Source organism: Hevea brasiliensis, unplaced genomic scaffold (assembly GCF_030052815.1).
Source record: "Hevea brasiliensis isolate MT/VB/25A 57/8 unplaced genomic scaffold, ASM3005281v1 Scaf317, whole genome shotgun sequence".
Classification (NCBI taxonomy): domain Eukaryota; kingdom Viridiplantae; phylum Streptophyta; class Magnoliopsida; order Malpighiales; family Euphorbiaceae; genus Hevea; species Hevea brasiliensis.
The window spans coordinates 1-14,940 of record NW_026614826.1 but is presented as its reverse complement, the minus strand read 5'-3'; the positions used below and the strand labels follow the sequence as shown (position 1 = coordinate 14,940).

General features: G+C 34.9%; 1 protein-coding gene across 1 annotated transcript; it reads left to right on the top strand.

Annotated features, from left to right (window-relative positions):
- The first annotated feature begins 4,956 nt into the window (after positions 1-4,956).
- Positions 4,957-6,791, top strand: LOC131177062 (uncharacterized). The gene is made up of 3 exons (XM_058142057.1): positions 4,957-5,673; positions 6,403-6,515; positions 6,601-6,791. The coding sequence occupies exons 1-3, from the start codon at positions 5,382-5,384 to the stop codon at positions 6,685-6,687; spliced, it is 492 nt and encodes a 163-aa protein (XP_057998040.1). The 5' UTR covers positions 4,957-5,381; the 3' UTR covers positions 6,688-6,791.
- The last annotated feature ends 8,149 nt before the right edge of the window (positions 6,792-14,940 follow it).

Sequence of the window (14,940 nt, the reverse complement as noted above, 5' to 3'; positions counted from 1 at the left end):
AGGGCAGCGTGACGCTTGGACTTCCCACCAAAAATCCGATCCGGCCACCAATTGGACCGGTCTTGTATCTAAAATCATCTACTCGTGAGCTTTCCATAGACACCAAGAACGCAGAAATCAATCAAGCGGTTTGTCAATTTTTGTCAGAAGTTTTAGCCCATTTTGACTTTCGGGCTAGATTTCTATAACCGTGAATCCACGAAACCGAGTACCAGAGCGCTCCATTCGTCGAGAGCTTCGCGGCGACATAAATTTCGAATTTTTTCGACACCATTTTTCGGTGGGTCCCACGGAACTTCGCAATATTTTTCCTAGCATTAAATGAGCTTAGAATTCTGAAAAATTTATGTACTAACCCCCGTGTTGTGGGCTTCGTGTAGGTATCCTTAATTCGCGGAAATTCGGCGGTTAATAAGATGCGTGAATTCCGGCGAACGGACAGTTCTGGAAAAGTCTCGGTGGATCGAGATTTTGGCTATCCCCATTGTCGACGTTAAGCGCGTTCGAAGTCGGAATCGGCAAAGGTAAACCGAACCTTGCTTTTTCGTAATTTTCTAGTGCTTAAATAGGATTAAAAATCCATAAAATATTCGTGGTAGCTTAGAAAATTATGATTCTTTTTGCAATAGCCTAGTAATATTGCTAAGGACCGCGGGGCAAATTTTTAGAATTTTTAGAGCTTGTTTGGGTAGTTTTTGCAAGAATGATCAATTATAAGGTCTAATTTGAAATTTTACGTTTGGTGATGGATGACTGATTTGATGGGCGCTGGTGGTGATTTGTGATGTGATTGATTGGTGGATATATGAGTTGCGAATATAGAAGTGTGTTTTGAGCCCTTTGCAGGTTGGGTAGGTCCTATGTATAGGAGACTCTGGGATTTTATTACGACTTAGGGCGATTTGGTCTTTTCTTTATTTGTATGGAGTCAAATTTATTAAATGATTGTAATAAAATTGTCGGTGAGCCGACAACCTTCTTCCTCCGCCCGCCTCGGTGACCATAAGTCTGTGAGTAAAATATTAATTTTAATTGTAATTTCGATATTATTATATGTTCAAGCATGCCTATGCATCACTTATATGCATATATTTATATAGTTAAACTCTAGGCACGCTTTATGTTGCATTCACAACTGTTAACGTGCCATAGATGTTGTTGTGGTAATTTGGAGCAGTGTGCGTGCGTTAGTGTGCGTGTGATGTGGTGTGGACTATGGACAGGACGGGTAGTCACGGCTTGAGTTCTTCGCTGGGACTCGATCCTTCGGGGGGGTAGTCATGGCTTGAGTTCTTCGCTGGGACTCCCGATTTGGTTTATTAAGCGAAAGTCCGGCTTGAGTTCTTCGCTGGCACCAGGTTGGATTTAAGAGAGCTGTATAGGGGATCAGCTCCCATATATTATGATTGATACTACTGGGTGTGTGAGTGCTCCAAATTACCTTTTTGATGTTATGATGTGAAAATATTGTTGATGTTGCATTTCACTCTACAGGGTGCATTAGTTTTAGATAGTTATAGAGATTATGGTTAAAATTGATATTTTACTCTCTGAGTCAACGCTCACTCTGTTCAATATTTTTTTAGCTACAGGAGGATAATTTTTAAGGTTAACCTGCTTTTCTTCCTCGCAGGTCGTTTATCAATATTTGTGTAATTCTATGAATTTCTAGAATTTCCGCATGTGTTAGAAACCTTCATTTAAATTGGGCTTGTAATATAAGTTCTTATTGTGGACCTGTAAAATTATTATATGTATGTTTGATGGACAGGATGAGGGAGCTGAGCTCCCATTTATCTTTTTGATGATATGAGTATGTGGAGGGTGAGCTAAGCTCCCCAATGGGTTGTTTATTATGTTTACAGGTCGGGTGAGTCAAAAACTCCCCGTTGAAAGGTCCACTTTATGGCCGGGCTCTGTCCGGTTGGTTTCTTGAAATTGGGCCTAAATGGGCCTTAGAATTAGGTTAATGAATAGTTAGGCTTACTACGAGCCTCGGGGGCTTTAGGCTAGCCCAGGTCCTAGTGCCGATCCGTCCCATAGGTTGGGTCGTGACAATTGAAATTAAAATTAATTCTAAATTAATAAAATTAAATTATCTAAATTTATATTAAATCATATTACAAAATTGAAATTGATTGATTTAATTTTTAATTAAATTAATTTTTTTTAATATGATTAATTTTTTTATTTAAATTTAATTTATTATAAATTTAAGATATAATATATATGATTAGATTCACCTATTTAAAATATAAATTCATATATTTATATTTTAAATTTATAATAAATTTTATATTGATAAAAATTTTTCTATTATGATTTATTGATGTAAAATAAATATGAAAATTATTAAAATATTATTATTATTATTATTATTATTTTAAATATATAAATAATTATTATATAAAATAAAAATATAAAAATTAAAATTATCTCAAACCATCAATTTAATAATTTAAAAACTGTAATTCATTATTCTACAATTGAAAAATAAATAAGGGTATAACTAAATCATAAAATATGATACTATAATAAATCATTATCCAAACAGTAGCAAATAAAAAAGGACGCTCAACTGAACAAATGAAAAAAACAAATGAGTTGGAGAAGAAATGGCGGCGGCGGTGGTGGTGGTAAGTTTTTTATTCTATTTGGAACTGTTAACCTTGGTTGATATTCTTGTGGTCTAAGTTATAGAAAAGATGGAACAACAAGAACAATAGAGAGTGAGAAAGGTGTCTTGGTGGTGGCAGTTTCATGGCTGGAGACATGCCCAATTTCTTCCCCACACCTAAATTCCTCCCTTCTACTTGATTTACCAGATCCCAAAAGGTTATTTTGACGTTAAAATAAAAAAAGTGAAAAACAAAAAAAGGGTTGGAGAAGAAATGGAGGTGGTGGTGGTGGTGGTGGTAAGTGGTGTTATTCTAGTTGGAGCTATAAGCTTTTGTGGGTGTTCTTGTGGGCTGTCAAAGAAAAGCACAGAAAAGCAGAACAATTGAGAGAGAGGTGGTGGATAGTTTCATGGTTGGAGACATGCCCAATTTCTTCCCTACGCCAATTTCTTCTACTTGACTTAGCAGATCCCATGGGTTATTTCCTCTCTCCCTCTTTCTCTCTCTCTCTCTCTCTCTCTCTCTCTTTCTGTCTCTCTTTTTTCTACTTGACTTACCAGATCCCAAAGGTTATTTCCTCTCTCTCTCTCTCTCTCTCTCTCTCTCTCTCTCTCTCTCTTTTTCCTTATACCTATTTATCGTCCATCATCCAGTCACTTTCCTTCGCCTCTTTTGCTTAACCTGCTATCTCTCTTAATTATCGGTTTCTTTCTGATTCCTTTTTTTTTTATTCTTTTTTGCTTCCTTCTTGTACTTTGAAAACCTGTAATTCTACATCATATAATATGATACTATAATAAATCATCATCCAAACAATAGCAAACGCAAGGTTAATGAGGGGCAAATAGAAAGGACGTTAAAATGAAAAAATGAAAAAAAAAAAAGAGTAGGTGTCTTGGTGGTGGATAGTTTCATGGCTGGAGACATGCCCAATTTCTTCCCCACACCTAAATTCCTTCCTTCTAGTTGATTTATCAGATCCCAAAGGTTATTCTCTCTCTCTCTCTCTCTCTCTCTCTCTCTCTCTCTCTCTCTCTCTTTTCCTATCTTTCTGATTCCTTTTCTTTTTATTCTTTTTTGCTTGCTTCTTGCACTTTGTGTATCTGGGTGATGATTATTTTTGGCCATGGAATCTTTGTCCATGTGGTTTTGTGTTATTTTGCTGTTTTATGTATGCATGTGGGGTTGAGATCATGGTGATAGTGATACTATTTTGGGTTCTCTTCTTTTTCCAAAGGTCATTTCTTTTTCTTTGCCTTCTTAGCTTGTTCAGTTTGGATTTTTCGTTTCTTGGATATTTTTTTCTCCGCAAATGGTAATGGATTTAAAAAAAAAAAAAAAAAAGCATTTTTTGCCCCTTTGATTTTATTCTGCCAAGCCTGAGATGGTCTTTGTTGGATATGTATTGAATGGGTTATTAATGGCATGGTTACCCAATTCATCTTTAGGGTTTCTGTGATTGGACTTGGTTTATAATTTTTCGGTGTTAAGATTGAATGGGTGGTTCATATGAGCATTCATGTTAGGCTTTTAATTCGTTTTATGCTTGCCTATACATAGAAAGTCCCTTTAGCTATCTCATCTGCCTACTGAATATAATTAATGGTTGCTGTTATCATACGCGGTTTCTTTATATGCTTTCCTCCTGCTTGCCAATATTAGTGGCTGATCTAGATTCATTGCTTTTGTAGGTTTGTTGGAAGAAATACACGTGGCTTTACTAATGCTTTCTTGGCTGCTTCATTCTACCTCCACTATTTGAAGATTGCATGCGTGCCTGTTTTTATGAATGTATTAATTTTAGACCATGTTTTCCTTAGCTTGATGTGGAGTATCACTTATGAGTTATGGCTATGGCAAGCTCATTTCAGTGGCAGATTGTTTTCAGAATATAGTTTTCTAGCTCTGGTATTTTCTTTCTCATGCACTTGTTCTGAATAATATTCTTCTTTCAACTGGTATTTGTAGTAGAAGTCTAGGTCATTTTTTCCTCTTAGATGCCCATTTTCAATTGCTTACACCACACACACATGCACATGGGAGCTTTTCCAAACACAAGTTTTTGAAGGCAGTCCTACTGATGGGAGTTCAGCATTTTTGGCATGCTTTAAACTAGTATCAAAATTCAATTGAATTCAAATAAAGATTGTGTTTGAAATGAATGACTATTTGAATTCGTCATTCCTTTTTCCTATTAACTGCCCTATATGCATTTCTATTGAGAGGAAGTGAGAAATAGGGATGGATATAAAGATTAGGTTTTTGCTTTGATTAAACAATGAAGTGCATTTAACTCTTGTGAAATTCCTATTCAAAATCTATCAATTTTAATGATCAAAACCTTGGATTTTTAATAATTTCTTTTTGCAAGGTTTCAAACATGACAACTATGAACAAATGAATGCCACAAAAATTTTATGGGATTCAGTTTTTCCAAATTAGGGGCATCATCATTCACTATAGTATGGGGGTTTAATCAAATTACTGGGCATTTGAGATTGTATTTCTATGCATCAATGAGAATGAGATGCTTCATTTAGCTGTTTCATCATGGAAAATTATTGTATTGAGTGTGTTTTAGTCTCATCTTTGAGCCATTTCCTTTATCATTTGATTATGAATTTTGTAGTTTCATTTTTTTTTTAATTTTAATTTAGGCAGCCCTGGCTCATTGTTTCTTGTTTTGCCATAGACAGTTATTCAGTAATCTCTCTGTGCTTTTAAAAGGATTTTCATCAAATTCGTAAGGTATAGATAAACTAGATGGCTATACGAATTCAGAACTTGCCCAAGAAAAAGTTTGGTGAAGCCCAGTTTACTTTTAGTTGCCCAGCATGGTGGCATTCGAATGGACAGCAAATTCCAGAGTCTTTATCAAAGAATGTAAGCTTTAAAGTGGACTCTCCACCCCAACTTTATCACAAAGAAAAGCATTTACGTCTTCAAGTCCTGGACCAAGAGTCATCTTCAACTCAATCAGTTGGTCAATCTCGCAATGAAGTGGGCGCTGTTGGGGGAGCCAGTTCACCAGATCAATGCATTTCGTCTAAATCTGGTATATACGTTTAGTTGGACAAATTTGTTTGCATTATATTCTTTATTTTTTTCCTCTCCTTACCTGTAAAGCATAGACTACTACAAATTGCAAAATGAGATGCAAGGAAAAGAAAAGGACGTGAAAGGGGAAAAAGGATAATGGGGACTTTTGTTTCTTTTTTCCTTCCCTCATGAAACAAAATTTATGTAGTTCCTGTTAAATGTGAACTCTATGATTCATTCCTGACATATGTTTGAAGCTCAATAATTTAGTTTCTATTCTATAGAGATCTTTCTCTTTGCATTGAGAACTTTAAAATTAGTTCGGTTTTTTTATATTCTCTTTAGAAGGACATATCTCCTTTTTGTTATTCTTATGAATTTGCTTACTTTCTCCCACTTTATTCCTGAAAATATCTTATGTTAAAAAGTCATTTTCTCGTCTTTTTTTTTTGGATTCTGACTGCTGGTTGCTGTGATCGGTTAATGCATTCACTAAATCAAGACCCTAATTTTGATCATTTATCTCTTTTATAAATTAAGACTGTTAAGGGGAATCTATACTAGTTCAATAGTTCTCATGTTGAAAGTTGCATCTTTGAACATCTTTTCTCTTATGTTCATAGTTGCATTTGTCATTTTCTTGATTTTCTATGCTTTATGATTGTAGCTGATCTGGTTAGTGGTTACCTTACCTGAATATTGGAAATCAATATCAAATTAATTAGTTATTGTTCCATGTACTCAGGTGAAGATGAAGGTTGTGGGAAGGGTGCCGAAGGCAGAATGAAGCCAGTTTTCTTGTTTAGTAGTCCAGAAATTGCACTTAATTTTTCACAAACTGAAAATAGTCACTCGGTGGTAAGTGAAATCTTTTTTTTTTTTTTTGTTTAAAGGTTTTAAGATATTCAGCTTGTAAATTCATGTTTTTTTTTTTCAATTTCAGGCTTGTGCTCCCTCTCCCTATGCTGATAATTACTTTGGTGGACTATTTACCCTATATGGACTGCAGACTGTTGTAAGTTTTTGTTGATTACATCTTGTTTGTTTGCTGCCATCTGCAGGCACATTTGTGCCATGCAGTTGTTTTTATGTAGGAAAGATTGTGTACCCATTGGAGCATGTGATTTCTACAAGATGTTCATATGTTGCAAATAATAGGTATTATTTGTTGAAGGAATTTTTCTACTTGATTATGGTATGTTAATTGTTTTGCAATTTACTGTGTTAATGCCAGTTTTCATTCCTAATTCATGACTCTGATGGGCAAGATGCATTTTAATCCTTTTAAAGAGATGATTTGAGCCTAATTTACTCTTGTTTATGTTCTTTCCTTTTTTATGGTAAGCATATTGTTGTCACAAAATAGTACAAGGGGGGGGGGTGAATTGGACTTTAACAATTTTTGACCTTGCTTGTATCATAATGAAAAATTGTGGCTTTGTTCAACTAGGTGTTTCTCTATGTAAAATAAAAGTAATATGTGCTTCAACAATGTGTTCCTAAGTTTCAATTCAAGCCTCAATCAATTTATATGGCAATATCTAACAAAACATTTATTATACAATATACAACTAATTTCTCAAGTCACTCAAAATGTCAACAAATTTATCAACTCAATCTATTTAACCAACATTCAATATTATGTATATGAGGGAAAATTTAAAATTGCACAAAAGTAAGGAATTAAGGGTTAGAGAAATCAAACACAAGGCTTTTTATAGTGGTTGAAGCTTAACTAGCCTACATCCACTCTCTCAAAGAACCCTCTTTGAGTCTTCTCTTCACTATTTGCTCTTTTGAAGGCAAGAGACCAAAAGCCTTTTACAATTTCTCAACACCAAGCTTTTACACCAAGGTAGCTTGAAACTTTCACAAGTGCTATCACAAGTACTTTCTCTCTCAAGCTTCAATAGGTGCTTGTACAACCTCTCTTGAATGCAATTCAATATTTCAACACTCACTCTTACTCAATACAAATCAAACTATAAAGAAGAGATGAGTTGATTTGCCAATGGTAGCTCAAAATCTTTAAAGCTCTTGAATGAAAGCAATAAATGAAAAATCAATGCTGGAGTTCAAATGTTAGCTTTCATCAAATTGAAATGAAGTAAGGAAGGTGTATTTATAGTCCCAAATCATTTTAAACCGTTTGAAACCCTTTTGGAACATTATACACACTGCCCAAGACAAAATAGCCGTTATTTTGTCCTTTTCTTGAGTTGAGCAGCTTTAATAAATTAGCAAACTAATGAAATTTTAGTAGCGATCAAGAACTGGTTAGTAAACTAATGTTTTTAGCAAACACATTAACAATAGAAAATTTTAGCAAACCGTTAGGAAACTAAGTCAATTTGCATGTCTCAACTTGCAATGCAAAATGATTTAGACCTTTAAAAAATGTTTCAATAGTTGTGTTCAAGGTCATGATGAGAAAGAGTAATCAGAAAATAAATTTTCATTTTTGAGCTCCATATGACTAAATTCTCATCCATTCTTTTTCACACAAGACCTAAGACTCTAACACTATGCTTTTCATACCTTTGCTTTGAGTCTTGATTTCCATAGCCTTTTTCTCATTTTGGATTTGTCTTGAAATATCTTTGAGTATCCTTTTTCCTTAGATACAACTTCAAAGGTTCTTTATGCATAAGGCAAAGAATCTACACATCACTTTAAGGTTAGGTTAGATAGATTCTCTTTGAGTTTTGTTATCATCAAAATCAATGCTCATTTTGAGCTACACGGGGTCAACAATCTCCCCCTTTTTGATGATGACAAAACTCAACTGAATCAACAGTCAAAAATAAAAGTGTGTGAGAATTTATGTGAGTATGTAAATCCAAGTATAGTATACCGAAAATGCTCCCCCTAAATATATGCATATAAAATCCAAGAAATCCATTTTCTGTACATAAGCTCCCCCTGAATTTATGCTATAAAACATATTCACACTTCACAAGTATATCCAGCAACACAAGTATCATCACATATATATATCACCACACTTCACAAGTATATATGTCAACACATTTCCATATCAACACATATTCACATATCCATAACCATTCTCCCCCTTTTTGTCATCAATCAAAAAGGAAACAGGAGAAAGTACCCAAAAAGAATCATGTGAGCCAAAATGTAAATGCAGTAAGATAGACAGTAGCAAACTAAAAACCAATATCAGCAAACAGACTAGTAAACTAAATATGCAATTAGTAAACTAAAAATCCAGATGAGATGCTATTTAAGTCTTTTACTCCTGCGAGTGGATTTCGAAGGCACCATTTTCTTCTTAGGCAGTTTAATAACAGTGGCCGGAGGTGCTTGGTCGACCACTTGATCATCTTTCTCGGCCTCATCATCTTGAAGGGGTTCAAGAGCAAAGACTAACGTCGATAGGGATTGGACATGGTGGACTTGTACCTTTTCTTACCTTTCTTGGTTGCAGGGACAGCAGCTGCAGATAGCTGAGTTTGAGCACTAGCTTGGTGGTCTTTGAAAGAAGGTTCCTGATGCTGTGTAGGAACAGCAGTGATCTCAACCCAGTGGAGCAGTGGAGGTTCAACAACTTGTTGATTCTAGAACCTTTTCACCTTCCTTTGGTAACTCACTTTCAGCTTCTACAACCTTGTTACCATCAAGTTCAGTAGGTACATCAGCTGTAGGACCAATCTCAGGTTCAAGGACCTGGTCACTAGCATGCTCATCATGGGCATCCACTACAGGTTCAAGTTCAGCAAGCAACTTGACCACTTTCACATGCCATATCAGCAGGAGGCTCTTCAACTTTGTTGCTTTCTCCCTTATCAGCAGAAACCTGAGTAGCAGCCTCAACTTTAGTTGGAGCTCTAATTTCCTTGGCCTGCTGAAGAGCCATAATCAGCTTCTTTAACTCCTCATTTTGAGTGAGCAGGTGACTCACTTTATAGTCAACCACATCCACAAATTTTCTGAGAATGTCAAGGGACTGATTTGTTGAACTAAAATGTTCATTAACAGTAGCTTTTAGCCTTGAATTTCATTTAAAACTTCACTAGCGTAACTAATCAACTTTAGCAGGAGGAACCACCCTTTTCAAATCTTGTCTTTCTCCCATCGATTATCAATGTATTTCTAAGCACTATCAAGTCAGCCCTAGAGCTTTCCTTAGTGACATTCACCTTTAGCTCTTTAAACACAACAGTTAACAAATGTGCATAAGGCAGTTTTCCAATCCCATAAGCTTTGCACATGTTTTTGAAAATTAAATAAGCTAGATTCAACCTAACTTTATTCACAATGTGCCACATAATACACATGTCCAAGTGACTTAGATAGCCATAACTGCCAGATTTCGGACAGAACACATAGTTCACCATACTGTGAATAATTTTGATATGCTGGAGGGCTTTGGTACTGGTGGATTTCTCATTTTTGGCAGTGTTAGCAGGGAACACCTCATTTTCAAACTCAACCAGACTGAATCCTGCTACTCTAGCAACATCCTTATGTGTGGAAATTCTATTTCCATCATTGGGCAATTTTAAAGCCGTGGCTATCAGTTCAACAGAAACACTATATGTATTTGTATTCAAAATTACTTCAAATCGATCCTCATCATCAACAATTCTCATGGTTCTATAAAACTCTTGAACAAGCCTAGGGTAGTACTCATTCGCACATTCACATACATCCAACCATCCTTGAAACTCAAAAAGCTCTTTAAATTGAAAGTTTACCTGATTAAAGTTCTCCCATTTGATGAATTTGCAATCCAACAGTGCTTTATCCACTGAACCCGAAAGTTTTGATACCATTTTCTTTTGGCATCCATCCCTTTGCTTACAGATCTTTGTCTTTTCTTTCTCGTGTCGATTTAGGGGATTCGACACCCTTGGGCGAGTGAGAAGACTTACTAATGATTTTGATTTGGCACATTTTGCTTTCCTTTCATTTTCTTCCGCAATGTCATGATAGGAACATCGTCGAGGTGGACGAGGAAGATGAAGCGTGCAACAACAGGGATTTTCGTTTGGTGCGAGCCATTGAAACAAAAATGAAATCGGGTAATGGTGGTTCGGGGAGTGAAGAGAGGAAGAGGAAAGGAAACTTGAGATTTTTGGTGAGTTAGGGTATGTTTCGCCGGATAGAGGTATCGGGTATGGTTTGGGAGGTGTCGGAAATCAAACAGTGAGAGAGAGAAAGCGTGGAGGTTTAGTGTGGCGAGGGTTTAAGTCCTCTTGAGTCCGCGCTTTTCATTTTCAACGTACTTTCAATGAACCTGTTTTTCCCTTTTTTTTTACTTTAGTTTGCATTTCAAACAAGTCTACCTATACCTATATGCACAAATAAACATTTCTACATGTCGACACATTCGAGAGTATGATATCAAATGTGGAAAGATAAATGCATTGGTGAACACGTAGAAAACTTCAAGAACAATCACCTTTTGGTTTGAAATTTGAGCAAGACATGATATAGCAAACTAATTTTAGCCACGCAATATTAGTATACAACTTAGTAAACTAATTTCACGAGTACACAAATAGGTTAGCTAATATTCTTTAAAGATTTTCACAAACTAATATCACAATGAATCAGTTACACATTCAATAAAATGAAGATACATGAAGTTATTATGACTTAGATTTCAAGCAAGTGATTCACACATACCAATTTCCCTTCTAATTCTACAAAAGGTTTCTTCATTAAGAGGCTTTGTAAAAATGTCGACAAGTTGATTTTGAGGCAACAAACTCTATTTTGATATTTCCATTTTGAACATGATCTCTAATAAAATGATGTCTAATCTCAATATGTTTAGTTCTTGAATGTTGGACTGGATTTTGATCAAGTTTATGGCACTTGTGTTGTCACACCTAATTGGAACAAGATTATATTTTAAACCAAAATCTTCCAATTGTTGTTTCATCCATAAAATTTGAGCAAGCGCAACTACTGACCATTTATATATTCGCATTTTTGTAGATAAAGCTATCAAGTTTGTTTCTTCTTGTGCCAACAAACTAGTGCAAGACCAAGAAATTGACAAGTACCAAGTACTTTTTCTATCTAGTCTACTTCCAAAGAAAATCGAGTCACTATAGCCAACAAGATTAAATGATTCACATTTTGGATACCATAAACCAATTGATTGTGAGCCAATGAGATATCTAAAAATCCTTTTAATGCACTTAGATGGGATTCTTTTGGACATGATTGAAATCTTGCACACAAGCAAACACTAAAGTGTATGTCCGCCTAGATGCGAAGATACAAAAGAGAGCCAATCATACCTCTATAAAGCTTGGTATCTACTTCTTTACCTTTTTCATCACTCCCATTTTAATTGTTGAACTCATAGGAGTGCCCATGCTCTTCAAATTTTCCATCTTAAATTTCTTTAGCATATCCTTGATATATTTTGATTGATTTATGAAGATGCCATCTTTCATTTGTTTAATTTGAAGTCAAGGAAGAATGTGAGCTCACCCATCATGCTCATTTCAAATTCATTGCATAATCTTAGAAAATTTCTTGCAAAGAGATTAGTTAGTAGCACCAAAAATTATATCATCAACATAAATTTGCACAATGAGCATATCATTATGATGCTTCTTAACAAAAGTGTTGTATCCACTTTGCCTCTTTGAAAATCATTTTGTAAAAGAAATTTACTAAGCCTTTCATACCATGCTCTAGGAGCTTACTTTAAACCATATAAGGCTTTAGTAAGTTTATAAACATGATTTGGATGCTCATGATTTTCAAAGCACAGGAGGTTGTGCAACATACACTTCCTCATCAATATAACCATTTAAAATGCACTCTTGACATCCATTTGATAAAGCATAAAGTCCTTGAAACATGCAAAGGCACACAACATTCTAATAGCTTCAATTCTAGCAACCGGAGCAAAGTTTTCATCAAAATCAATCCCTTCCTCTTGGTTGTAGCCTTGAGCCACCGTCTAGCTTTGTTCCTAACAACATTGCCTTTTCATCCATTTTGTTTCTAAAACCCATTTAGTGCAGATAATTGAATGATCTTTTGGTCTAGGCACTAAATTCCAAACTTTATTTCTCTCAAATTGATTTAGTTCTTCTTGCATGCAAGAATCCAACTTTCATCATTTTGAGCATCTTCAAAACATTTAGGTTCAATTTGTGAAACAAAAGCAACATTACCAAAATATCTTCTCAATTGTGCTCTAGTCATCATCCTCGAGATGGATCATCAATAATGTCTTCTTGAGGATGGTTTCTATGGAATCTCCATTCTTAGGTAAATCTTCATGTTGGGGCTCATTTACTTGTAATTCTTCCAAATTTGGCATTTCTTCATTAATTTGATCTTCATTGGCATCATGGACATCTTTGTAGTTTCTCCTTGAGTTTCCTCATCTTTGTCATCAACTTGTTCCATTTCTTGACTTGATATTATATTTTCTTTTCCAAAAACACACTCATTATTATCATCACAAGCATTTTCCTTCTAATAGAAGGGTTAGTCTCATCAAACAAAACATGAATAGTTTCCTCAATAACCAAACTTCTTCTATTGAACACTCTATAGGCTCTACTCTTTGTTGAATACCCAAGAAAGATTCCTTCATCGGATTTAGCATCAAATTTCTTTAAGTTATCCTTCTTGTTATTTAAAACATAGCACTTACAACCAAATGCTTTGAAATATGAGATATTTGGTTTTCTTCCTTTCCAAAGCTCATAAGGGTCTTTTTCAAAATTGGTCTAATCAAAACTCTATTCAACACATAACAAGATGTATTAATACTTGATCCAAAAGTACTTTGGCAAATTATTTTCACTCAACAGAGTTCTAGTCATTTCTTGCAAAGTTCTATTTTTCCTTTCTACTACCGCATTTTGTTGTGGTGTTCTAGGAGCTGAAAAATTATGATTGATTCCATATTTATCACAATATTTCTCAAACAAATGGTTTTCAAATTCAGTTCCATGGTCACTTCTTATAGATGAGATGCAAAAGCCTTTTCATTTTGAACCATTTTACTAAACGAGGTGAATTTTTCAAAAGTTTCATCTTTTTGAGCAAGGAAAAATGTCCATGTATATCTTGAATAGTCATCAACAATAACTAAAGCATATGATTTTCCACCAATACTAGTAGAGATTCTGAGGTCCAAACAAATCAAGATGAAGCAATTCTAATGGCCTAGTGGTAGACACAATGTTCTTAGATTTAAGATGCTCTAGTATGCTTTCCTAGTGCACATGCTCTACATTGAAATTCATTTTCATAATTAATCTTAGGAAGACCATTAACAAGTTCCTTCTTAGACAATTTTGAAAGTGTATGCATGCTTGCATGACCTAGTCTTCTATGCCACAAATAGCTTGAGTTATCAAGAGATACTAGACATGTACCATGATTAGTTTCAAAATTTTTCATGTCAAGCAAGTAAACATTATTGGATCTATTGGCAATGAACAATGTGTCATTTTCTAAGTTATTGATTGTACATAGGGAAGAAGTAAATTTTACCTCAAAGCCTTTATCACAAAGTTAGCTTACACTTAGCAAGTTGTATTTCAGTCCTTCAACAAGCGACACATCTTCAATACAAGGTTTGGTTCCAATTGTGCCATTTCCAATTATTTTTCCTTTTCCTTTATCTCCAAATTTTACATATCCTCCATCTTTCATTGCAATTTCTGAAAACTTGTCCTTTTCACCAGTCATGTGCTTTGAACAACCACTATCTATATACCATTTATCACTTTCCTTCATCCCTTTGCAACAAACCTGAAATTTAATCATTTAGCTTTAGGTACCCAAGCAACTTTGGGTCCTTGGGGTTTAGTGACCTTAGGTAAGGTTCCCTTTGGTACCCATACCTTCTTCACCTTAAAATGACCTTTCCTAAGTGCACAAGAGCTAGTCATATGACCTCTTTTATTGCAATAATAACATGTAACATTAGGCAAGGAAGATGTAGATGCTTTAATGAAATGATTCTTATACTTGTCATAGTTCATGAAACCATTAAAACCAATTCCATATTTTTCACTCGAAATTCTTTGGTTTCCAAGAAGTGCATCTAGAGTTTCTTTTCCTTTTGTAAATTTTGCCAAATCATTTGTCAAAGACTCTACTTTAGCTTCAAGAACTTTATTTTTCTCAATGAGCATTTCACAAGTATCTTTTGAGATTTTCAACTCTAAATCTAGTTCTTTAAACATGGCAATTTGTCCTTTGTAAAATTCATTTTCTTTATGCACATTGGACATGGCAATATTTTGTGATCTCAATGATTCAATCTCTA